This window comes from Gymnodraco acuticeps, unplaced genomic scaffold (genome assembly GCF_902827175.1).
Source record: "Gymnodraco acuticeps unplaced genomic scaffold, fGymAcu1.1, whole genome shotgun sequence".
NCBI lineage: Eukaryota > Metazoa > Chordata > Actinopteri > Perciformes > Bathydraconidae > Gymnodraco > Gymnodraco acuticeps.
The window spans coordinates 6441140-6468964 of record NW_022991154.1 but is presented as its reverse complement, the minus strand read 5'-3'; the positions used below and the strand labels follow the sequence as shown (position 1 = coordinate 6468964).

The 27825-nt window shown below is 42.7% G+C and overlaps 1 protein-coding gene across 1 annotated transcript in view; it reads right to left on the bottom strand.

The window, feature by feature from the left end:
• The window catches only part of pik3r3b (phosphoinositide-3-kinase, regulatory subunit 3b (gamma)), a 338567-nt gene that overhangs the window by 166363 nt on the left and 144379 nt on the right, over positions 1–27825 (bottom strand). Inside the window, exons 5-6 of the mRNA XM_034237528.1 lie at positions 14951–15082; positions 1911–2103 (exon numbers count right to left, since the gene is read on the bottom strand). Coding sequence (XP_034093419.1) covers positions 1911–2103; positions 14951–15082 — 325 coding nt within the window. The remainder of the gene's footprint in view (positions 1–1910; positions 2104–14950; positions 15083–27825) is intronic.

Here is a 27825-nt window from a genome sequence, read left to right as displayed (position 1 = left end):
AAAATCTGTGATAGTGAGCACTTGTCCTTTGCCGAGATAATCCATCCCACCTCACAGGTGTGGCATATCAAGATGCTGATTAGACAGCATGATTATTGCACAGGTGTGCCTTAGGCTGGCCACAATAAAAGGCCACTCTGAAACGTGCATTTTTGCTTTATTGGGGGGGGTCTGAAAACCAGTCAGTATCTGGTGTGACCACCATTTGCCTCACGCAGTGCAACACATCTCCTTCGCATAGAGTTGATCAGGTTGTTGATTGTGGCCTGTGGAAAGTTGGTCCACTCCTCTTCAATGGCTGTGCGAAGTTGCTGGATATTGGAAGGAACTGGAACACGCTGTCGTATACGCCGATCCAGAGCATCCCAAACATGCTCAATGGGTGACATGTCCGGTGAGTATGTTGGCCATTCAAGAACTGGGATGTTTTCAATGTTCAGTTTTATCACACAGCACAATGCCACAGATGTTGCAAGTTTTGAGGGAGCGTGCATTTGGAATGCTGACAGCAGGAATGTCCACCAGAGCTGTTGCCCGTGAATTGAATGTTCATTTCTCTACCATAAGCCGTCTCCAAAGGCGTTTCAGAGAATTTGGCAGTACATCTAACCGGCCTCACAACCGCAGACCACGTGTAACCACACCAGCCCAGGACCTCCACATCCAGCATGTTCACCTCCAAGATCGTCTGAGACCAGCCACTCGGACAGCTGCTGCAACAATCGGTTTGCATAACCAAAGAATTTCTGCACAAACTGTCAGAAACCGTCTCAGGGAAGCTCATCTGCATGCTCGTCGTCCTCATTGGGGTCTCGACCTGACTCCGGTTCGTCGTCATAACCGACTTGAGTGGGCAAATGCTCACATTCGATGGCGCCTGGCACATTGGAGAGGTGTTCTCTTCACGGATGAATCCCGGTTTTCACTGTTCAGGGCAGATGGCAGACAGCGTGTGTGGCGTCGTGTGGGTGAGCGGTTTTCTGATGTCAATGTTGTGAATCGAGTGGCCCATGGTGGTGGTGGGGTTATGGTATGGGCAGGCGTATGTTATGGACGACGAACACAGATGCATTTTGATGGCATTATGAATGCACAGAGATACCGTGACGAGATCCTGAGGCCCATTGTTGTGCCATTCATCCACGACCATCACCTCATGTTGCAGCATGATATTGCACGGCCCCATGTTGCAAGGATCTGTACACAATTCCTGGAGGCTGAAAACATCCCAGTTCTTGCATGGCCAGCATACTCACCGGACATGTCACCCATTGAGCATGTTTGGGATGCTCTGGATCGGCGTATACGACAGCGTGTTCCAGTTCCTTCCAATATCCAGCAACTTGGCACAGCCATTGAAGAGGAGTGGACCAACATTCCACAGGCCACAATCAACAACCTGATCAACTCTATGCGAAGGAGATGTGTTGCACTGCGTGAGGCAAATGGTGGTCACACCAGATACTGACTGGTTTTCGGACCCCCCCAGACCCCCCCCAATAAAGCAAAACTGCACGTTTCAGAGTGGCCTTTTATTGTGGCCAGCCTAAGGCACACCTGTGCAATAATCATGCTGTCTAATCAGCATCTTGATATGCCACACCTGTGAGGTGGGATGGATTATCTCGGCAAAGGAGAAGTGCTCACTATCACAGATTTTTTCAGATTTGTGAACAATATTTGAGAGAAATGGTTATTTTGTGTTTATAGAAAATGTTTTAGATCTTTGAGTTCATCTCATGAAAAATGGGAGCAAAAACAAAAGTGTTGCATTTATATTTTTGTTCAGTGTAACTGTTGAACTACGCTTTAACTGTTCGGCCAGAGGATTTAATTGGACACCAATAAGAAGAGTGAATCTATGCTATCTGTTGTATGCAACTGACAAAACAAGTTTATAAAATATATACCTGAGAGGAGAGTGCTTGAAGACGGAATCAGATAGGGCCTGTCCCAGCAGACGGGGGCCCGACTGGTGGTGCTGGCTGACCTGGGCCAGGTGTCTGCTCAGGTGGACCAGGAGCTGCTGGTTGGCCTGAGGGATGCTGGGACATTCCAGGATCCTCTTCAGCCTCTCCCCGCACTCCTCCACACTCTGACTCTCTACAAGACAAAAGCAACACCAGAATAGTTTATTTTAGACCATTGAACCTGGGTAATTCATGATTCTTTGAATGTTCTTCTGCAAGGAATTCTGTTTTCAGGACAAGATATATTTGTCCTAGAGCAAACAATTTTCTTTCATTGAAACTAGGAGGACTTTCCTTTGGCAGTATAGTGTACACAATGTTCTTGCTAACAAACCAAAGAAAACACTTTTTGTTGAAGTTCTTGAATATTCTCAAGGAGATAAAATGGTTTCAACTTTTTTTTACATGGACACCCCTAGTTCCCCTCTAAGAAGTGTTATTTTGGCCACACATAGCATTGTTTCCTCTCAAAAGTTTGGCCTATCCTGCATGTTATTTTAAAAGTGTGATGTCAAAAATGTATTCTGAAGGGCCTCCCCACACATGGGACAAAGCCCATGTACTGGGTCTTGGTCCCCAATAGGAGTAACCGGGTTATAATCCGACTGGGGTCCTTTTGCTGCATATTATCCCTTCTGTCTAACCGTTTCCACTCTGTCTCTACAATAAAGGCAATGATTGCCCGATGTTCGGTCAAAGCCAGGAAGTTTCAAAGACAGTATGGAATTCAGTGACCAATAACACCCTTAATGTACAAATGAGAGTGATAAGATTTGAAAAGAAAAATCTGAAACCAACCTTTTGAATCACAAGATATTTTTGCAAAATGAATAGGCACATATTACAGCTGGAAAGACTGTCACTGAAGTGTCAAACAGTTCTATTTAACAGTTGCTTACCTTCATCTAAGGTTATAATCTAACAAACAGGATTCAACTTTACTTTACCTTCAGATCAATTGTTTAACACAAAGAGAACCTTGGTGTATCTTTATGTGAGAAGTAATCAGACATGGGAATATGAAAGCAAATGCATGTGTGTGTCTTAGTGCTTGGTTAACACACTTGATGTTGCATGCATAATCATCTGTCACATTAAAAAAACACTTCACTACTTCACTCATTCACATGGAGCACAGAGCAGACGTCCCCAACTGTGCAGCCTGGTGAGCTGCACCTTCACCAACATCCATCGGAGCATGTTGCCAACTGCTGGCTGACTTTGAGAAGATGTATGGCCCTGGCAGGACATCAGTGATTTAAATTCAGAACCAGTGCAGCAGCCATCACTATGGAGAAAATCACAGGGGCTGCCTATACGGATGCTTGTAAAAATGAGTCAGCGGGAGGTGTGCACGGGATAATACGAGTTCTCTTTCTTGTATTAGCCGGGGTTCAGACAATGGGCCGTGTTTGAAGAGCACCAGACCTATTGACGAGCGCACTCACCACAGGCTCTTTACCACTCCGAAACAAGCTGCAAACAAGAACACAGCTGTGCCTTAGCCATCGCAGGGTTTATGGTGGGGGGGCTACTCAGTGGGGGAGCATTGAACACCAGACTTATCAAGGCCGTTTATCCCTGTCTGCTCAGAGATTCCATTGTTGCTCTTCTTTTTCGATTAATTAAAAAAAACATTTCTTATCAAGTTTTGGAAACGTCTTGGAAAATATGCGTCCTCAGTTTTTTTGTTGAAAACATTTGCAAGCCATGTTTATTGTGACGTTGCCAGGCAACAAGCAAAGACTTTTCAAAGTTACTCAAACAAACAGTCCGGCATTAAGCTCCACATATATATTTTTTTAACCCTGGATCACAGATCAATTAATTACATGGATTTCAATATTCTCCAAGTCATTTTTTAAGTAAAATGTATTCAAGCCTTCATAGTAATATCCACTGTTTATCAATATCATTCATTAACCTTTTTATGTTTTGACAGTATTCACAGCAATAGCATTGGGTAAAGTTTCAATGAAATAAATAAATTGCTAAGGAAAAGTTTGAATAAGAGTTCATCAGAAGGAAGACATAATTAAATGTTCACACTCAAAATAAATCAGATACTGTATGAGTATGATAGCTGAAGTGAATAAAAATGTAAACTCCATAGAAAACTAACAGAACTTTGTTTCTGTCCTTTCCTCACATTAAATGTTTTAAAGTTACAAGGACTGTAGAGTAGGACTTGTATTATGCAAGGGTCTATAATGGTATTTTTCAGTCAAAAGCAGACTTTTGCTTGTAGCACATTATAAACTGTTCAAATTGTATCCTGCCATCTTGACATGCAACTGCTTTGTTTTGTGGAAACAGCCTTACTGGACTACTATTTTACAGTGATTTGGGTAATGCAGAGCTTTGCATGTGTACAAGCTGTATGTATCCATGTGTTAGAATGTTGATATGTATTGATTGACCATGTGAGGAATTGGTGTGTTTGGCCCTCTGTGTGTGAACCGTGTTTGAATCGATCCCAGTAACAGATGCCAACAGAGAGCCGAGGGAACTGTCAGAAGGACTGACTGTATATCTGACAACTGACTGATTGAGTATGGAGAACAAAGAAGGCAAAGAGAGAAATTGCTACAGAGGGGCTCCATATTCCCAGAGACATAAACATTCAAAACTGCGTCATTGGTGCCATACCAGTTTTCAAAAACCCCAATCGGAAAAATGTCCCATTTGACAGAAAGCCAATTTTTCCTAATGTCAGTTACCCCGAAAACAAGCGACCATTGCTCCTTAGCCCCATCGCTCCAAAACAAACTCTTAGCGGGCACAGGAGCAACTCCTATTTAGTATTTGTCATGGTGGGGAAGGCCTGACCCTCCCTTATTTGTGTCTTTATTGAACAAGGATCATGCATAAAATACATAAATCTCAAAGAGAGAAAATATGCTTTAGGCCAGATTATAGTTTAAAGCCATTTTCCATGTGCAGTCCCTTGACAGGTACATGCATGACAATCAACAAACGCTTAAAACAGTTATTTGTCTCTCACACTATCAATTACGCACAGATGTAGAAAATATATATCACCACATTTATCAGTACAACTATAAGATTGCAATGATCTAAATCACAGTCAAATTAATGTTGAAAAGACTAGTTGCCTAATATCATTCCTGTTGCACCATGGGAAAAACAGTGAAAGTGTGTGCACGTTTAAAGCTTAGCTGGAAGCATATTCCAATGCCTGATGGTCGCAAATAAAAAAGCTGATTGTGCAAAGGCAGTATGTCTCAGTGGGATAAGTCTGCGTCTACGGCAGATCCTGAGGTTCTGCCCATTTGCATAGAGCAGAGCTTGAAAACTATTCTTAATGGTGGTAGTATGATTGTAAATCATTTTGAATACCAAACTAACTTTAGCCCCACCACATACGGGAAACAGCGATGGGGTCGGGTGCGCTGCCAGAAGGGTGGCAGTGAAAGGAGAGGGTATCAACGGACCAGACCCGGGCGACAGAAGCTGGCTTTGGGGACGTGGAACGTCACCTCTCTGGGGGAGAAGGAGTCGGAGCTTGTGCGGGAGGTGGAGCGTTACCAGTTGGATCTGGTTGGGCTCACCTCTACGCACAGCGTCGGCTCTGGAGCCTTACTTCTGGATAGGGGTTGGACTCTATTCTTCTCCGGAGCTGCCCAAGGTGTGAGGCGCCGGGCGGGTGTGGGGATACTCACAAGCCCCCGGTTGGGTACTTCTTTGTTGGAGTTTACCCCAGTGGACGAGAGGGTTGCCTCCCTACACCTGCGGGTTATGGAGGGGAAAACTCTGACTGTTGTGTGTGCTTATGCACCCAACAGCAGTTCAGAGTATTCAGCCTTCTTGGAGACCCTGGAAAGAGTCATGTATGGGGCTCCTGAAGGGGACTCTTTAATCTTGAAGGGAGACCTCAACGCACATGTGGGCAATGATGGAGACACTTGGAGGGGCATGATTGGGAGGAACGGCCCCCCTGATCTGAACCGGAGTGGTGGTTTGTTACTGGACTTCTGTGCTAGTCATGGATTCGCCAAAACAAATACCATGTTCGAACATAAGGATGCTCATAAGTGTACGTGGTACCAGAGCACCCTAGGCAGAAGGTCCATGATCGATTTCGTTATCGTATCATCGGACCTGAGGCCGTATGTTTTGGACACTCGGGTAAAGAGGGGCAGAGTTGTCAACTGATCACCATCTGGTGGTGAGTTGGGTCGAGTGACGGGGGAAGCCTCTGGACAGACCTGGTAAGCCCAAACATGTAGTGCGGGTGAACTGGGAACATCTGGAGGAGGCCCAAGTTCAGGAGGCCTTCAACTCACACCTCCGGCGGAGCTTTTCGGGCATCCCTGTGGAGGCTGGGGACATTGAACCAGTGGGCGGTGTTCAAAGCCTCTATTGCCAAAACTGCGGCGGGGAGCTGTGGTCTCAAGGTCTTAGGTGCCTCAAGGGGCGGTAACCCTCAAACCTCCTGTTGGACACCGGTGGTCAGGGAAGCCGTCCGACTGAAAAAAGGAGACCTTCAGGGTTTTGTCATACCGGACTCCCGTGGCCGAGGCAAAGCAACGGTTGTGGGAGAAGTTCGGAGAAGACATGGAAAAGGACTTTCGGGCAGCACCAAAGTTGTTCTGGAAAACTGTCCGACACCTCAGGAGGGGGAAACAGGGAACCATCCAAGCTGTGTACAGTAAGGATCGGACGCTGTTGACCTCAACTGATGGAGTGTTAGGGCATTGGAAGGAACACTTTGAGGAACTCCTGAACCCGAGAACTTCACCCTCCGCCCTATGGTAGAGGCAGAGCTGGAGTATGACAGGGGATCAACACCAATCTCCCGGGGGGAGGTCACTGAGGTAGTCCACAGTGGCAAAGCCCCGGGGGTGGATGAGATCCGCCAATAAATGCTGAAGGCTCTGGGTGTTGAGGGACTGTCATGGTTGACACGTCTCATCAACGTTGCGTGGAAGTCGGAAACAGTACCGAAGGAGTGGCAGACCGGGGTGGTGGTTCCCCTTTTCAAAAAGGGGGATCAGATGGTGTGTGCCAATTATAGAGGCATCACACTACTCAGCCCCCCCGGGAAAGTTTACTCTAAGGTACTCGAAAGGAGTGTCAGGCCGATTGTCGAACCTCAGATTGAGGAGGAACAATGCGGATTCCCCATGAAGGATGGTCATGACCGAAAGAACGTGATTGCGGATACAACCAGCCGAGATGGGTTTTCTCCGCAGGGTGGCTGGCGTCTCCCTGAGGGATAAGGTGAGAAGTTCAGTCATCCGGGAGGGACTCGGAGTTGAACCGTTCCTCCTTCGCGTCGAAAGGAGCCAGTTGAGGTGGTTCGGGCACCTTGTAAGGAAGCCACCTGGGCGCCTCCCTAGGGAGGTGTTCCAGGCACGTCCAGCTGGGAAGAGACCAAGGGGTAGACCTAGGACCAGGTGGAGGGATTATATCTCTTCGCTGGCCTGGGTGCGCCTTGGAATCCCCCAGTCAGAGCTGGTTGATGTGGCCAGGGAAAGGAAAAGTTTTGGGGCTCCCTGCTGGAACTGCTACCCCCGTGACCCGACCACGGATAAGCGGGAGAAGATGGATGGATGGATGGATGGAATCTTCCCTTAACCTAAGTAATCCAGGAAATGATGGCAACAAATACTATTACCTTAAATGCAGATTAGGGCTGGTCATGACATCAATATAACAGTGTGTATTATATTATATTTAGGGCCGGGACTCGATTAAAAAAATTAATCTAATTAATTAGAGGCTTTGTAATTAATTAATCGAAATTAATCGCATTTTTAATCGCATATAAATATTTGACCTGAGAACAGTGAGAAGCAATTTTTTTCACATGGATTTTAGTATACCATTAGGCGCATTCACACCGCAGTACTTTTCCCACAAAGGTTCATGAGAACTTAGTTCATGAGAACAAATGAAGCCGCTGACGTCACTTCTTCTTCTTCTGCTTTGGGTTTACTGGCAGGCCGCAAACCACTTCACGGCGTATACTGCCGCCCAAAGTCCCCGGCCGGAAGTCCCCGGAGTTGGGGAAGGCTTCAGTAGAAGCTGCTGGGAGTCCCAGCAGCTTCTACTGAAGCCTTCCGAGTAAATCGCCAGAACGCCGACACCTCCTCATCTCCACCGCTCCCATGTTTTATTTTGTGTTGCCATAAGTTAGTCTCTCTGCGTTTCTGCGCTGGGCTAATGCTAATGCTAATAATGCTAATGCGAGGATAATAAAATGGCGGCTTCACCAAACTTTTTGGGAGTTTTACAGGGCGTGGTTTGCAATCCGCCCAGCCAATCAGAAATATAGCTCTTTTCTCACAAGAGAGCCGTACGAAAGTCCCTGCTCTCTAGCAGCTCTCTGCTCTCTAGCAGGGACTTTCGTGGGGGTAAAAAGGTTCTCATGAACTAATTTTAGTACCGGCTCTTTTTGGTGTGAACCATAGACTGTATGGTGTGAACGCGATAAAAGAGGCTAACGTCCACGCTAGCTTCCACGCTAGCTGCTATATGTTTTGCATTGAGGTGATACTTGAGGCTTGATGTGCTGCGGTGATATGCGAATTCCTTTTTGCATAATTTGCACACAACCGTGCTCTTATCAACGCTTCCATCCGTCCGTTTTTTTAAAACAACATTTCCCACTGTTGTTCACTGTGGTTTGTTGTTGTCTGAAGTCATGAACGTTAGTTGGTGCTCCAGTATAATCGGTACGCCTGAAACTCATCCAGTGAGAAACGTTCCGCGGTGCAAAAATAAGTGCGATTAAAATGCGTTAATTTTTTTAACGCGTTAATTTTTGTGTAATTAATTAATCTTAATTAACGCGTTAAAGTCCCGGCCCTAATTATATTATATAATTATTATATTATTATTATATTATATAATTATATATTATATTATTATGATATAACAGTGTGTATTTCTGGAGCTACGGTTAGTTTTTAGGTTAACAATTAGGCAAAATTGGCTTTCGTTCCAATGGAAAAAAAATGTACGGACTATTATATTGGGGTTTGGAAACAATGTGGCTTTGGAACAGTGGTCAGTCTTGCATAATTTCCCGGGAGTCCCTTGAAAGACAATGTTTGCTGTTTGAAATCCACCCAGCCTGATAGTCTGGTGAATTACTCCAATTAGGAGGTCATTACTGTAAAGCATGTAAAGGCATTTAATGGCCATTGATGAAAAATGACGTCCATAAAGACTATCAAAATGGGTTGTATAACATGATGATGATGTTACTAATACCATAAGGATTATAGGGGGTGTGGTAGACTTAAGGAAGTGTATGGACACTTGAGGTGCGTGCTTGCGCGTGTGTGTGTGTGTGTGTGTGTGTGTGTGTGTGTGTGTGTGTGTGTGTGTGTGTGTGTGAGAGAGTGTGTGTGTGTCTGTGTTTTGGGTGGGCAGGTGGACTGTGATGGATGAATGACAATCTGCCACAGCCTGATGGGGGTCATGGAAGTCACCTCTCTCCGTCTGACCACTACTGATCATAGTAGAATCCCTCCCACACACAGACACACACCCTGCTCTCCTCCCTCTGTTATTATTGATTGTTGTTGACCCCACTGGTCGATAGAGGTCAAGGCTGGAGAGGGGAACTTGGCCTGTCCATCTGCCCCCACTCCCAGACTCTGGAAGACTGGACAACTGGACAGTGGGGGAGTTTAAATGAGGGAGACGGGGGAGGCGGACAGAACTAGGGTTAAGTAGCTTCACCGTGGGACTATTTTGGAGGATAATTCTCATTTAAATGAATTGCATTTAGAAGTTTTTGCCAATTCATAATAATAATAATTCATTTATTTTATATAGGCGCCTTTCAAGGCTCTCAAGGTCGCCGTACAAACACAACAAAAACAAGATACACAATACATAACACCAGCATAAGAAACATAAACAAGACAATGCAGTATACAAATCAAATAAATAAAACAGAGGATGTGTGATGGACAATGATCAGGGTGGATATGCGAGTGTGAAGAGATATGTTTTGAGACGTGATTTGAAAATGGGGAGAGAGCCAGTGTTGCGGATGTCAGGTGGGAGGGAGTTCCAGAGGCGGGGTGCAGAGCGGCTGAAGGCTCTAGACCCCATGGTGGTTAAACGGAAGGGGGGTGCAGTGAGGTGGAGGGAAGCAGAAGACCTGAGAGTGCGGATGGGTGTGTTGATGTGCAGGAGGTCGGAGAGGTACATAGGAGTGAGGTTATGGATGGCCTTAAAGGTGGGGAGCAGAATCTTAAAAACGATACGGGATTTGACTGGGAGCCAGTGAAGCTGCTGAAGAACAGGAGTGACGTGGTTAATGGAGGGGGTTCTGGTGATGATGCGGGCGGCAGAGTTCTGAACCAGTGGAAGTCTGTGGATGGATTTGAGAGGGAGACCAAAGAGAAGGGAGTTGCAGTAGTCAATGCTGGAAGTGACCAGGGTGTGAACAAGAATGGCAGTGCTCTTAGGGTTAAGGGACCGGCGGATGACGCAGTGGGTTGTGCGTCAGTGTTCAGATCAGGTGGTCACAGGTGCAAACCCCACTGCAGTCAGCATGTCGTTGTGTCCCTGGGCAAGACACTTCACCCCAAATTGCTCCTGTGGGGATTGGCCACAGTATTGAGTATGTAAGTCGCTTTGGATAAAAGCGTCTAACAAGTAACATGTAATGTAATGTAATGTAAAGGGACGGGCGGAGGCGGTTGATGTTGCGTGGATGGAAATATGCAGACCGAGTGATATGACTGATATGAGATTTGAATGAAAGTGTGCTGTCGAGGATGACACCCAGACTCTTAACCTGAGGGGAGGGGGGAGACTGAAGAGTTGTCTATTGTAATGGAGAAACTGTCAGGTTTGGTTAGGGTGGATTTTGTGCCAATGAGGAGAACCTCGGTTTTACTGTCTTTAAGTTTGAGAAAGTTAGAGGAAAACCAGGATTTGATGTCCTGTAAGCAGTCAGACAGGGAGGATGGAGGGAGGATGGTGGTTGGTTTGGAGGACAAGTAGAGCTGGGTGTCATCCGCGTAGCAAGGAAAGTGGATGTTGTGTTTAATTATATGATTAGTTTGTTTGAAAACAGTAAAAATACAATTGAAAGCTCCCCACCCTTTAAGTTACTGCTCCATATATTTTTTATATGACATTTTAAACGATAGACTGTATACTTTTTAAGGGAGTTATAAGCATCATGTCCCATTTAAAACAATTAAATGTTTGAGTTGTTTTGATTTCATCTTTTTTCTTTTTAGAGTGCGGCTCCAACAAAAGTTGATAAATTAGAGCCAGATGCTCTAATTTATACGGACTTTAAACACACTTATTGTAGGTTGCTCCGTAGAAAGGTGATAAATAAATTGAATTACATTGCATTACACTAATTCCATTTATAAACATAGATGCTAAATATATGATCAAATCAAATGATCCCAGGATTGGGGTCAGTCGTTGCATGCAACAGCTTGAGGAAAGAGGAATAGCCATTTAGGTAATTCAATAACAAAAATGCAAAAATGCCTTTAGCTTTCAAAAGCTTTATAAAGACAAAGAAGATCATAACTGTTTTTAAAATTAGGGTGCTCTCTAACCTGTCCACCTGTGACATATTGAGGGGTATAAAGATTGAGTGGGAATTGAGGTTTCGGGTAATTTTGGACTCGATATTCTCTCAGGCTGCAGATTTTGGTGATTGGCCAGCAAAAGCAATGCCAAATTCAACGGATTATGTCTAAATGAGGGATGCACATGTTCGTCCTGCATCTCATCTTTAAAAATGAGTCAACAGTTCCTGTCAGCAGCAGCCTCTCTCCTCTGAAGCTCCAGATGGACAGTGGTTAATCAGACTCAGCCAGCTGGCCTTTAACCCTCCACGATGACCTTGGTGAGACCATTCAGGTTAACTTACTCTCGCAAAAACTAATAAATGAGAACAGACAGGGATATGGTGAGAAATAGGCTTGGGGAGGGAGGCAAGGGGGTGAGGAAAGGGAAGGAATACAAACAAAAAGGGCAGAGGGGAGGACGTGTAGATGCTGGTGGTGGATGAAATCATTTAGATGAGTGACTCAGGAACCGCAGACGGGAAGGAAAAGCAAGAATAAGGGAGGAAACAACAGTGACTTCTAGATTTAGGAAATTAAAATGGGACTTCCTACTAAACCAGCATTTAAAACGGTTTAAGGCACTTTGGCCCCTGTGACAGCATCACGATCATGACATCTTCATCATAGTGGTTGCAGTTATAAAAATGCATTTGGCAGAGTCCAGATAACAAAAGGCTGACTGTTTTCAGTATGTTGCAGTAACAGATGAGTGGAGGATTATAGGAGGATTACAGCCATCTGACATGACAACAAATGTAATTATTCTATCACTGAAAGAAAAAATAATGAAAATATAGAATAATATGACACGGAATTATTGTATTTGTCCGATGGTCAAATGGAGTTTAACATCATTCTCATGTTTTGCAGCCATGTTAAAAAAGGACTTAGCATCTTTTTTCTTTTTACACATGTTTCCCTAATTGTATATTTAAAGAATCTCAAGAACTCATTATTTTGGGTAGTTAAACAAAATTCTGCGTAATAATTTGTTTTATTGTGGTCATGGCTAGTCTCCCACTGGTGGGTGACGTCTACAGGGATAGAACTCCCACTCTAAACCTTTGGGGATTTCCCACGATGAGCCACTGACTTGGAGAAATGAACACATATTAAACAGATGAGAGAATGACTCGTCTCCCAGAGCAGGACAGCCTGAGGACAGGTAACAATTATAGAGAAATGAGACAGGATTTTATCTGTTAGTACATCAACAAATCTCAGGGATTACACCAGAACATTAACGTTCTTCATATGAGGGAAACTTTGTTAATTCCATCCATATGGGTATATTTGCAAAAGTGATTGAACATTCATGTTGCTGCTGAATATGTGCAGCTATTCACCCTTTCCCAAGTTCAAACAACTATGTCTTGATTATTCCGGTAAGCACTAGCAACATTGAAAACAATACATTTGATTCAAGATCAAGTACAGCTACATTGAGGTGATCGGATGGTTTTACAGAACCACATCCATCATCATGGCCCAAATTCTTATAGGAGGACATTTTATTGATAATTCTGTAATGTCTATAGATGGGCCCTGCTATGAGGAGCATAGAAAAATATACAAACATATCCCAGTTGGGCTCATATGGAGAGTTTATAATAACTCTCACTAACAAGTTAACAAAGAGACCAAACTCAATGAGTCAGTGCGCTATTTAGCTAGCGAATGTTTTATCTATATCTATCTGTTAATCATGCTACCTAACATTCACTATCTATCAACATGATAAAATAGATTATGTTACCTATATAGCTAGCAATCACCAAGTGTGTGGCCTACGCAATTTCAATTGGAATTATTGTTTATCACCCTATGATTAGAATTGCACTAGAAACCTGTGTCTATCGTTCAAGTTGTGAGAGTATTTATATAAAGACACGTTTTTTTTGGCAAAGTACAGGTTGATAAATCTGGTGACGCTATGCTAAGTGATAGCAGTTTCGCTTTAACCGGAAGTATCAGACATTATACAGCAATGTGGATGTGTCTTAGAGAGGCAAGATGAATATGCTCACTGAGGAAAACTTTCAGTAGAACCTTGGTTTTGTAGATCTAAGTAAAGTAGAGTTTTAAATGGCAGCTAAAAAAGAAGAAGAGAGGGACAGAAAACATTCTCGCCCCTCAAGCAAATAGTTAATTTTTCAGGAATCACCCAATAATATTGTGTGACTGATCCTAACCCTTTGATTTCACAGAATACATCACTCTATGCTCTTAAAGTGACCCCTTCCTAAATAAGAAGTTCAATTTCAATGGGCTTAACCTCAGACGACCTCCGCAAAATACTTGATGCATCGTCTCAAAGTGGTTTATCCTGACTTAAAATGTTTCAATGAATAAGTAAAACAAAAAAAGGGTTGTCGCTTAACAAGATGAGGACTTTAAGAGAGAGAGAGAGAAAAAAGCTCTTACATAATTGAGGGGCTTTTCAGTTGGAGATCATGTCGGGGAGCTAAGCCAAGTAATATTTTGGGAAGACTTCCTTGACTTCCTGCGAGCTCAGACGATCCCTCTGCCCAGACAAATGCTCTAATGTGCACAACTTTAATACACACTGGTCTGTCTTTTTGTTCATGTGTCTATGACTTTCTTTTTTTACCACACACCGGCACACTCACCACCCTAGCAAAGCACGGAACACCAAATGTCAAGGTAGGGGTCATTAAATATAGATAAGAGTGTGAAAGTCCCTAAAGGCTGGATCGAGGTAGGCCTGCTGGGTGAGGTGGGCGGCAGGTAAAAGGGTGAAAAGGCAGGTCAGCTGTACAGAAAAGGTGAAAACCTGGCAACAAGCCGCTTCAAGCTCAGAGTTTGTTTTTATTTAACCCTGAGACTGTCAGGGGATTAGCAGAAATGTGATGCTGACGAGAGGGTACAGCCTTGTCGTCTTTACATCCAGATATGGCAGAAATCTGTCAGGTGTGACGAGTGTCAGCGCTTATGCCAAGTGACAGAAGCCAAAAAAAAAACGCCTTGGGCTCAGACTGAGCTCAAGAATTTAACCCTGCATTGCGTGAGAATGGAAAGCACATGACTAAAGATACAGCTGGAGGTCTAAACTCACACAAGCTATGACAAAAAATGCTTAGAGCTAAAGCAAAACTCAAAATCCCACGTTTTAAATGGGTCATAGCTATCCAAAGGATTCCCCAAACTCTAACTTGTTCCTTTCCTGGTTACGATTTGTTTACGTAATGACTGAAGATGATAAACTAAATAAATACGTTTAAATAAAGACTTTTCATGCTGCTAGTTCTGCTTTTATTTGACTAGGTTTACAAAGATCTGTCTCTTTTTGCCTACAAACCAGAGGAACCGTAAGTGCAATTTTTGGGCTAACATCAGTGCACTGTATTGTGGTTTTAAAAAAAAACACTGTACCTTGAGCAGTGTACACCAGTTCGCTGTAGACGGCGGCAGGGATGATGGGGACTGGCAGCTCCTGCAGGAAACCTCTGAGAGCATCGGTCAGAGAAACCACATCATACTGGTCTAGGTCCACTGAGAGGGGATCTGAGGGGTCAGAAAAAAAAGAAAAGTGTTATAGATTATTTATAAAATACAGGGATGGTTCTTTATTGCGGGATAAGCATGGATTTGTTACCGAACTGGCCTATATAGGACACAGGTCCATTAACATTTCTCATTGGATGGTGGAAAGGCCAACACAAAAGGCATTGCTATCTCATTCACATTTAGGCCCAATTTCAATCCGGACAGTACAACTCTGTCATGGAGTTTTCTACGTTTGTAGTCAAAGTTAGCTAAATTAAGTGTTGTTCTTTAGGGTGAAGGGTCTCAATACAGAAGCAAGCTTTTGGACGGGCTTTTGGACAGGAGTTAGTCTCTTGTGGTGGAGACAGGAATTGTTGTAACTTTTCCCAAACATCACGCATCACTATTTTGCTTCTCTGTCTTCTGGAACTGGCTACATAGGTTTATGGAAGTTTATTTTACAGGAAGTTCACTGAAAGTAACTCACTTTTGAGAGGTGAGCAGTGGTTTAGAGATCTGTAACCAATGTATGTCCAAATATCTGATTCAACATGTAACACAATGTAGTAGCTCAGAAATGTAATTGAGTGTTTAGTTGTTTTTAAGAAGTGACCATGCACTGTAAGTTGAACTGCAGGAACTAATGGGGTCCTAGCTTTGGCCAAAAAACTCTTTATCAGAGAAATACATGTGGGTCAGTGTTAATCTGATAGAGTAGAGTGTGTCACCCTCACAGTCACTTGTCTCTGGGAAAAAGGAATACTGTCACTCAGCCACTGATAAAAAAAAGATGCTGAAATGTCCAACGCGAAGAGAATTTACAAATCTAACCTCGGTAGACGAAAACAAGAGATAAGAAGCCTGCATGAGCGCTGCAGGAGATTAGCAAAGGACAAACTAAAGGGCGCCACAGGACGTTTTTCTTGTCCTCCATCTTTCACCTCAACCTTCTTTCGCTAGTCATCCTCTCCTTGTCCTTCCCCATCTCTACTCTTAACCTTCATCCCCCATAATATCTTCTTCATTTGTTCCCTTGACCTTTCTCTAGTTTGCCTTTTATCTTCCATCTTTCCACACCAGCTCCACTTGCTCTTCCTTTTTGCTTTCTCTTGCTTTTCTTCTCCCTTCACCCTTCATCTTCCTCGTCCCATCCTCCCCTTCCAGCTCCCCCTTCGGCATCATACACACTAGAACTGCTGGAGTCAAAATTGCAGTTAAATCTCATTCATTTGCCCCTCTAAATAATGCCTGAATAAACTTAACCAATCACCACAGACCAGTAACCCACTAGGCCCATTAATATCAATGGATGACCTCTTCACATGGTGGTGCTGAGGCCTGTGTTATCGTGCAGTGATTTGTCTGGGGGATTCCATCACCCCAACACCCAGACAGAGCAAATTTGGTGTTGCCATGGGACCCATTCTCATGAAAAGATATGAATACACTTTTTCTTCCGTGTGTGGGTGAAGGGGTATAAGAGCATACAACTATTTGATTCCTGAAGAGCAGATTGTAATTTGTTAATTTGGGAGTGATGTTTTTCTCATGAGATCGAATTCAAAGTTTAATTTGTCCTCACTTGACTCGATGATTTCTCCTAAATAATCTTTCAACATTCCTGCAAGGGAGATGCTATGAATGCATTACTATTGATTCCTTTGTTAGAATGAACACAGCAAGAAGCACCATGATCCCCAACAAATGCTAACATTAAACATCATACTGTTTTAGCTTATTTTAACTGTTATGGCACGGTCGCTACATGTCTTTATTATAGGCATAACATATAATGTTTGACAATTCTAGTTGTATATTATTATAATGTTGGCAGTTTATGCAGTAAAACAAAGGTCAACTTTCCTCTATGTTGTCAGATTTTCCCGCACATTTTGTGATTCTAGGGATGTTGTTTTAAACTACAGAACTACAGCTGGATTTATGCCAGAGAAAGGGAATACCCTAGACCTCTTCTTTTGTTTTCTCGTTGGTCATGTAGCAGTCATTTTCAATGTGTTGCTCCTTCCTACAACATAGACAGGTCTGTATGTACTACTTCTCTATGTATTAACCGTCTATTGTGTCCAATGGGTATCAACTCATATGCATAAAATGACACGGTTCAATTTGAATCCATTTTATTTAAATAACCACAGACTTCAGTGAGAAATTGATCCGGTCCCCTTACTTGAGTTGGTTGTAAGGTTAAAAGTTTAGTCAGCCTGTTCAAGAAAGGCTCTGTGTAACTTCATTGTGTAAGACAATGACATTATTTTAGTCTGAAAAACAAGACAATGTGTTGGCTGGTCATGAGTTACTTTTGACTTCAAAGAGTGGAAGGAGGCAGCAATGACAACAACTGCTTGTTTCGGACTGATTTTGCTGAGACATGGCTGTCTGCCTTTCCCACGCCAACAGCAAAATGGCCTGATTGTTCTTAAGAGACGCACATGATTTATTTGAAGCCACTGGTTTGAATATTTAGTGCTGCGAACAATCAGATGAACACAATCTGGACACAAATAAATAAGATTTTACAAGCATTTACCATTTCTGCCTTTTACAGATCGTTAAGTACGACTATTTTTAATCCATGATAGAAAACACAGAGTTATTTTTAGCAGAAGTAACAGCAGCTGTTTGTTTGTATCAGACACCACGGAAATTGGTGTCTGATATCAGAAACCACCAGATAAATTGGCAGTCTATTTAACCATGATATGTCTGTGCCTAGTTGGATTAATCCAAGCTTCTTTTGTTGCCTCATTCCAGAATTGTATCCGAGTGACCCTGTTGACTGTCTGGTCTTAATGGCAGCCTGGCCATTTAAAGATGGGCCGCACGATAGAGTAGCCAAACAGGAGAAGATACGTATTGTGGAATGTATCTAGACAAAAACAATCATAGTAGGGTGTGCGTACATTTTTAAATGAATGTCAGATTTCTAGTTGTTGTTCTCAGTCTGGAATAGCTGGTCAAATGAATATCTCTTTTGAATAGTCTGTGAACTTTCTCTCCCGTTGCTTAGTTTACTAGCAGTTAAATGTTTCCACACAGCACAGTAGGTTTCCAATTGTTGCACAGTTGATTCGCCCTAACCCCAGTAGCATAGGCTCTCAACACATCACTGGTCGAATGTACTTATTGTAAGTCGCTTTGGACAAAAGCGTCAGCTAAATGCAATGTAATGTAATGTAATGTAATCACTCTTGTCATCGCGGAAACTATAATTCTGGTTTAAATCCCTTTCTAGAGAGAGGCAAGCGTCTGCTGATTTACATCACAGATTAAAACCAGACAACTGTTATCAGCTATGAGACAAATCAGCCAGCATTAAAACACAAGTTCTCAGAAACGGTTTCAGAAGTCATAACTCCTGTCCTCTCCTGCACTAATCCCCATTTTATTATTAACAATGGACAGAAATGACTTTGGGTGTTTAATAAAGAGCATAGCTTTGTTGCAACCAAGTCACAGACAATGTTAGCTAACTGTAGTCTCACACTCACTGTAGTGCTAGTCTAGCTGTCAAGCTAAAGAATAGCTGGTGAACAATTTAGCAATGTTGGCCAGATATGTTTCTCCTTAAAGTTGGTAGGGAACAAACCCGAGCTAAAAGAAGGGGAAGATATTGGTGTTTTTATCATCAGTTGCACACAAAGACAGCCCATTTTCTTTTGCGCATGCTTGATGTGTACGTGTATCGGTTTGCTAACATGTTATCATAATAAAATAAGGTGACAATATGCCAGTGTTCCAAGCTTCTTAAACTGCCCCTGATGTGGCCATATATCAAATCATTCAGCCCTAAATAAATGACGAAAGTAAGATAAGATAAGAAAGGCTTGGCTCTGCTCTGCTGGGTTTAAAAGGTTTTGTGTGCATGGTGTATACCGGGCAGAACTGCCTTAGTCAGCAAGGCAGGTTTAATGACATCTGATGAAACAGAGTAGTCCTCTTGGGGCCATAGCCAATGCAGCATCATTATACTGCTCACTGAGGAACTGGAAATTAGAAACCCCAGATCAATCTTCCTCTCCTTTTGTCTGTCTCCTTATATAAAGTTTCGGTCTATATTTCCTGTCTCGCTCTCAATATTTAGTTATTCTGCAGCCTTTTTAACAAAACACCTCCCTGTAACACCTGCCCTCTTAAAATGTCTTATCAAATCAGGGCAGGAGCTGTGCAGATTTAGATCCCATTTGATTGCTCAGTTTAGCATTAAACCAACGTGACCTCGAGATCCGTGGAAACACACACATCTAGAGACACGCCTACGTGTACACTCATACCCAAATAGGTCATTATTGATTATCACTTCCTGTACATGTCTGTGCATCGACAGGTTGGGGCAGATTTTTCAGATCTTCCTCCCAAAGGAACAACTTTGACCTGACACTTCACCTACGATCTTTCTAACGGTCTAATATTTTTTCTTTTTTTTTTACTTCTCTACTCTGCCTAAATCATATCACTGACTATAAGCCTATTCACACACACAAGGACGTGGCCAATTTCCTCTATGTACTTGATCCGTCAGTCGGCTAATCAAGGCTTTGTCTGACACTTGCTATGGATCAGTCGACAGATGGGAAGATGAATGAAAGGATGGATGAATGGATAGTCAAGAGCAGGGACTAATTATTGGATTTCTGCATCTTACACAGGACCCATGCGGCAGGAATGGTTGATTGGCTTCAATGAGACTGAGTGGAGAGTTAGACGTATGGACAATAGTTAATCTACATTTCCTGTTTGAGGGTCAAGTGCATTCATTTTTATGGAAGGTAAACCATTAAACCTCAAGTAACTCAGCAAGGTTTTTTTTTGGATGGCATTACCGTGAATAGAAGACCATTGTAATGAAACCATAGGATTCAAAGAACCTGAATTTGACTGCCAATATTAGAGTTAGTGGCGAAACATTTTTGGTATGAAACAACGGATCATACAATTTAGGCTATTGTATGATTTTACATATAAATTGTTAGATTTTTCCCAATAACTTGTGAATTCTTTAATACAAATCTTCCATTATTACTAATATTAAAAATCTGAAAAGGACTCCTATGTTTTCAGTTAATATCCTTGAAATAATTTTTCAGAGAAAGGACTAAAGTGCACTAAGTTTTGTCTGCTCATAGAAGTATAGGCAACATTGATGGCTGTGACATCATAGACAATAATTGTATTAATAAAATGCAATTAAAAGTTCACCAAGGTTGTCAAATCACAGACAAGCTGTCTACCGTACAGAGCTCTATAGGAACTCAAAAAGCCTTTTTTGAATTTTGTTCGGACTAAAAACCTCAACAACGAGGCTTTCAATGACAAAACTCTGTGTGTGTCTGTTAACTAGAACCAGCATGTACAGGTGCATTAGATGTTTGGTGTGAAAGAAGAACCCCGTCTTGTCACAATCTTAGTTGTATGTCATGGTTTTAGTTTGTCTTGTCATGGTTTTATTTTGCAATTATGTTCTCCCTGTGTCTGGTCTTCCTTCCTGTCATTAGTTTCCCTGGTGTGTCTGATTGTCTGATTGTGTTCACCTGTTGCCCTTGTGTTTCTCCTTCCCTGCCCGGCTGTTTCTCGTCTCGTGATTACCCCTCCCTGTATTTAGTAGGGATGCTCTGATCGCCAATTTCGGGGCCGATCGCCGGAATCAGTATCGGCCGATACCGATCGCCGATCCGATCGAGTGGGAGGGGCCTAAATGGAAGATTTAAACATCACTTTAAATCTTCCATTTAAAGTGATGTTTAAACTGAGTTAATGGGGCTCATTCACTGGAGCTTCCACAAACAACAATCAACTTAATTATTACATTCAAATGATGTACATTATTCAAGTTTACATTCACTTTGGATAATAACACGGGAGAAATGAGCGGAAGCGCTCTCTTTTCCTCTCTCTCTCCCCCCTCTCTCTCTCTCTCTCTCTCTCTCCTGACAGCCTGTCAGTATCTCATGCAGCTCACTGATCCAGTAATGAGTGACCCGACAGTGAAGAATACATATATTTATAATAACTAGTTTAGCTTGTTCCAGAGGTAGATAAAATAGCTAAGTGTGTTAGGTCTAACTCTTGTGTGTTTCGTTCCGCTTACCGGTCCGGCGGGCGGAGCTGCAGGATTTCTGCTTCACACACACGTTGCATACCGCTATTTTACTGTCTTTTTCGGACACCTTAAAATAATGCCAGACCGGTGAAGCCATTTTGGCGAGCTTGTTTTGCCGCACACAGAGAAAAGTGTATTTTACGTCATGCGATCGGCATGTTTAGAGAGCACCGATCGATCGGTAGAGAGTGAGTATCGGCCGATCTCGATCGGTGACCGATCGATCGGAGCATCCCTAGTATTTAGTCTTGTTTATTCCTGTGTTCGGTGTTGGTTCATTGTTTGTCTTTCATGTCTCCCTTCATGCTGGTCACAGTCACCTTTTGTTTGGATGCTACCTCGTGCTACTAGGGGTGTAACGGTATCCGTATGCGTCCCGTACCGTCACGGTTCAGACGTCACGGTTCGGCACATGCAGTCACACGACGAATACGCCTTTTTTTTTTACGAGTGGGAAAAAAGTCTGTCATTCAGGGCAGTATCCATTACACTATTTATAATCCAGGGGGCGGTATTGCGCCTAAAAGCTGTTTGCCAGCCGCCCTTAAACAACAAATGAAGAACAAGAAGAAACACAACAACAAAACGAACAAAATACAAGAAGAAGAAAAGTTAGTATGGCGATTTCAGATAACACACAGGAGCTAGAACCCACCTGCTTCTTTTAAATCAGCTGTGTGGGAACATTTCGGGTTCCCTTTGGACTACAATAACGATTGATTGATTGATTGATTGAAAAGTTTATTAACAGCTTGTATATTGGGTACAGTACAGTACAGCTCAAAACATACAATTGTTAAGGGCATGCAGACCAGAGAAAGACTTTCGTCTTGTTTACATCAGGGTCCACCATTTCCAATTCATCATGTCATTTAAGACATATAAGACATATTTGACATACAGATGGCTTATTTACAATTTACATACAGGTGGTTTTTTTACATACAGATTGCTGTTTACAATTTTCATTTTAGATTTCGTTCTAATACATCCTAACCGCGACATTTAAGACATACCAAGTCTACAGATATACAGTTAGTAACAGAGTCTAAATGCGAGTATATACATAGATGTGGGGGGGGGGGAAGCTGTCCATTGAACGACAGGTTGAGATTTGTACCATTACCGGGGCCAGTTTTGCAATGCTCTCCCCGAAGGTGCTCTTTAAGAGAGGTTTTGAAGGTAAGTATAGTTTACTTTCCTTTACAGTTGTGGAAGAGCGTTCCACCCTTGATGTGGCATAATTGCGAAACGTGTATTCCCCCTTTTTTGTGCCAAATCTGGGTTTCACATGATTTGTGGAGCTCCCTCTGGTGTTATGATCATGTATTCCTTGACCTTTGGGAAGAATTTTGACATGTACATGGGTACCATAGAGGTGTAGTGGATCTTGTAGACCAGGCCCATTGCAAGTAGCTGTACTCTGTCGTCTACTCTAAGCCATCCTAGGTTGTCAAAGTGGGCAGAGGTGAGGTGGGTTCTAGATGAAAGGTCAAGCAGTAGTCTGACCAGTTTATTTTGCGATGTTTGAAGTTTTATTTTTAGCGCCTTGGAGGTGCTATGGTACCATGACGTGCAAGCATAGTCATAGTACCCTTGAATGAGTGCTCCTGCCAGAGTTTTCAGGGTGTTTTTGTTTACCAGAGAGGAGATCCGGTATAGGAATCTAGTTCTTTGATTGACTTTTTTTATTACATTGGATGCCATTTTGTCACAGGAGAGGTTTGCCTCAAGAATAGATCCTAGGTATGTAATTTCCTTCTTACTTGTGACAATAATGTCGCCCACTGCAACTGAGAAGTCGTCGGATTTGCTGAGATTATGTTTCGAACCGAAGAGAATGGACTCTGTTTTACCCAGGTGTAATGATAATTTATTATCGGCGAGCCAGGTGCAGATTCTGCCGAGCTCGGAGCTGAGGGTTTTTTCAACCTGCAACCTGTTCCTGTCAGAGACCAGCAGGGCTGAGTCGTCCGCGAACAGGAACAAGTTGCAGTCACATGCTGATGACATGTCATTTACATAAATTAGGAACAGTAACGGACCTAATATGCTTCCTTGTGGAACACCACAGCTCACTGGGAGGGGGGGGGACAGAGTACCGTTTACCTCCACCATCTGTTCTCTCCCCTCCAGGTAGGATTGCATCCAGCTCACCGATAGTTTATCAAAACCAATTGCTTTTAGCTTGTCAATCAGAATGGGGTGATTGACAGTGTCGAAAGCCTTTTGTAGGTCCAGCATCACCATGCCGCAGTACTTGCCCTCGTCCACCTCTTGTTTGATGTGGTCGCTCAAATAAAGAGGCATGTGTCAGTGGAGTGGGATGTTCTAAAGCCAGATTGAAATTCATAGATTAGTTTTCTTTTCCGCGAGGTACTTTTCGACCTGTTCATATACTATTTTTTTCCATGACTTTCGAGATGGAGGTAAGTATAGAAACAGGGTGGTAGTTGCCTGGGTCCAATTTGCTGCCCTTTTTGTGCAGGGGGGTTACTCTTGCAATTTTGAAGTCTTTGGGTACTTTTCCCTGTTTTATGGAGAGGTTAATTATGTGAGCTATGACTGGTGAGATGGCGGTTGCTGAGTCTCTGAGGAATTTGGAGGGGATATTGTCGTGGCCAGTGGCCTTGTTAGGTTGGAGGGCGCTCAGTTTAATGAGTACCTCTGCTGTTGTTACCCTTGCTAGACTGAAATCATCTTTGCGTACCCCTAGGTTTTTGTAGTAGGTCATGATGTGATCTACTCCAAAAAGCCCTGAGTGGGAGGGTAATTTATTTACAAGAGTTGTGGCTATGTTTGTGAAAAAAAATGTCAAGTACTTGGCCACATCCAGTTTGTCTGTGATGAGCCTGTTATCTGTCTTTATGTTTAAGTTAGAAAATCTCGTTTTGAGTTTTTTACTGCAGCCAAGCTGGTTATTGAGTAATTTCCAAAGTTCACAGGGTTTATTTTTGTTTTCCTCAGTTTTGACATTGATGAAATTCTTTTTGGCAGTTTTGATCATGGAGCTTACGTCATTCTTAGTCTGTTTCTTTCAATTTTGAGTTCAGTCACGTGGGCCTGGAGTTCACTGCTCGTGCTTTTGGAAAGCATTGACTGACTTTTATGAAACTCAGAGCATTTTTTGTCTCTGGTTTTCATGGCGGTCAGTATGCCGGAGTGCATCCACGGCTCAGCGCGATTTTTTTACCCTGGTTGTTCTTAGGGGGGCCAAATCATTGAGTATTGCAGAGAATTTGTTTTTGAAACCAAGCCATGTTTCTTCAACTTGTGTACCACTGAGCTCATCTGACCAGTCCAGGCTCTCCAGTTCTAGGTTAAAGGCCTCGCTAGAGTAGTTTTTGAGGTCTCTAGATATGACTGTTTTGTGACAGCCGGCCCTTTGTTTTAGCTTTTTGCGGGTACAGAATATCATATAATGATCACTTAACCCGCATGCTATAACCCCTTTACTGGAGATCCTGGACTTGTCAGAGGTCAGAATGAGATCAATGGTAGTTTGTGTTGTTTCACATACCCGGGTGGGTTGGGTGATTAGCTGGCTGAAGCCGTGCAGATCACAAATCCTACTGAAGGACTTGAAGACGGACGTGTCTTTACGTTGCATATCCGTGTTCCAGTCTCCAATAATAATTGTCTCTACATCCCCCACATCAGCCAAACACCCATCTAATGTATCATAAAAGTCACTCTGTTCCGGTGGTCTATAGATTGTCCCGACTATTACAGATTTAGCATTGTCAAAAAGAATTTCAACCCACACAGATTCAATATTTTCATGATGCAGGTCAGTACGGTTTTTGAAATTGGTGTCTTTATGTATGTACATGCAGACACCACCTCCATTCACGTTCCTGTCCCTTCTCACTACAAGATAATCTTCAATTTCAATCTCTGAATCTGTAATGGAATTGTCCAATTTGGTCTCAGAAAAGCATAATATGTTTGCCTTACCGTTCATGAATAGCTGCCTGAGTTCAGCCAGTTTGTGTCTCAGGCTGTTAGTGTTCAGAATGATGAAGTGTGCAAGTGGTGGATCGGACGAGGACGGTGTGTCGGCGTTGTTAGACAGTGGTGCGGTATGCTAATTGTACACACGGCAAACATGCTAAATCATATCAGAAGGCATCACCCAGATTTGCCAATCACCGGAGCCCGGCAAAAGACAACAGCAGTTCAACAGCTGATCCCCGCTGTTTTTGATAAACCAATAGACATGAAAACCGTGAGACCAAAATAAATAACGGAAGCTTTTGGCATATGTTTTTCAACGACTATGTGCTCTTGAAACACTTTCTTTCTTATTATTTATGATGTAATATTTTCAAGACATTATTTTTAGTTTTACAGCTTGATGAAACATTTTTGTTTGACATCAGCCATTATAGATAATATGGCCATCTGAGTGTGTGTGGTACTGTTTGTGGTCTGTTTTTAACTGTTTAATACAGTTAATTATTCAAAATGTCAGAGTTCCTTATTTTTAAACTGAAACTTGCACTACTGTTCAAAAATAAATAACAACAAACCTGGAATTATGCATTTGGGACTTTGTTTTGCTTTTCCTTGTTGTACCGAACCCGTACCGAACCGTGACCCCCAAACCGAGGTACGAACCGAACCGTGACTTCTGTGAACCGTTACACCCCTACGTGCTACAGTACCTGTTCATGGATTCATGTTTTTTTCAGCTTTTGTAAATAAAGCTCGCCTTTTGTTTCATTTTGAAACCCGCTTCCTTCCTCAATCTGCATTTGGGTCCTATTTTTCCCCAACCCTGACACGTCTCTTTTGAACTAAATGCTGCCTCGCATTGTGTGGCGTCCAAGGCCGTAACAACTGGAACTGACACAGAGAAAAATATGCACTCTATACAAATCAATGCGGTATGATTTAATCAGATAAAGCTGCACTTTAATGTAATACACAAAACCCTTGCATTCGTCTCTCATCGTGTTTTTGCCTGTTTGTTGTATTTATGTGTATGTTTGTTTTCCCACGCAGCAGCATTCCTATAAGAATCAAATTGCACTACAGAAGCTGTGTGATCATCGGCTCTCGCCAGCATTACAGTGCTCGGATTCAGTCGAACAAGCATTTTTCAGATGAATAACTGCAACGCAATCCAGAGGATTCTAGGAAAAGTTGTTCCCTGTCTAATCCAATAGCAGTGATTAAACTAAAGCAGGGAGAGTTAGAGATGGCAATCAATGCTGTGAAGGACAGCCACTTTGAAAAGCCACTTCTCCTAGAAATAAACTGTAAACCTCTCGAGTAATCCAAAACGGATGTAAATTAGAGTATTGATAGACTCAGCATTGTCATGGCAGCTGCCAGTGTTTCCGCTAACACCTGAAATAATTATAACCAAATGTTGGAATCTCATATTCACCGCCATGGATTAAAGTATTTACTCAAAGAGAAACGTGGGTTTTACAGAAACAAATTTAGAGATAATCTGACATAATGCAGCTGAAATCAAACTAGGTATTATATGTTTTGTCAGCTCACAGTGTCACCTAATATTAGTGTTCAATATGCATAAAGCTGAGCTGCTGTATGAGGTACAGCAGCAGAGGAATATGCTATCTTAATGATATCTATGTAATGTCTGCTGCTGGTGTGACATGACATGTGAAGCTCCAGGGGGGAAAGGTAACATGATCACTGCTCCTGTAATGTTAATGAAAAAGATCATCAAGGGAGACGTTTTGTAATTGGTTTAATGAAATGCCCTGATGGATAATGTCAATTACCATCAGATCTTTTGGCAGATTAAGAAACATTAAAGGGGCCCTATTATGCTCATATTCAGGTTTTAAAAATTATATTTGTGCCTTTACTGTGATATCTTTACAGGCTTTAATGTTCAAAAAGGTAGTTATTTTTCTAATACTATCTGAGCTGCAGCACCTCTTTTCACCCTCTGTCTGAAACCAGAGCCCAGTCTGCTCTGATTGGTTAGCTTGCTGGCTCTGTTGTGATTGGCCAATGCTTGGTGATATCCCGTCCATTAACATAACATGTACAGTTGTGTTACGGCCAGTCCACACAGCGGCGTGCGTTGAAGCTTCCAACGCTTCTGCCCATTCACTTTGAATGGGGTGACGTCACTTTTAGCCGAACTGCATTTTGGGAAGCGACGTGGAGCGTTGCTGGCGTTGCTCGCTACAAAAGTTGAGCAATGTTCAACTTTTGACGCCTCGACGGAGGCGTCAGCCAATCGAATCATATGCCAGTACAAGCTCTAGCCAATCAAACCACGTGCTTGTGTGTCTGGGGCAGGAGATTCATGTGATTGGTTGTTGGTCGAGTGTCAGACACGCCCGCCGGCAAGCGTCAACGCATGCCGCTGTGTGGACGGGCCGTTAGAGCAATAGCCAATAGAAGTGTGAGTGTTACAAAATGATGTCACTATGTCACACAAGTAAACAAAAGAGTCCAATGGAGGCGTTTCAGGCAGGGGGGAGGGAGTGTGTGGAAGAGAAACTCCCTCTGAAGGGAACTTTATGATGTTAGCCTTTGCGGATCATTTACATGCACAAAAACCCATATTACATACTACAGGAAAGGGAAACCCCCAAAAAGCATAATAGGGCCCCTTTAATGCATTATTTTTTGTTTTCGTGTCTATTATTAA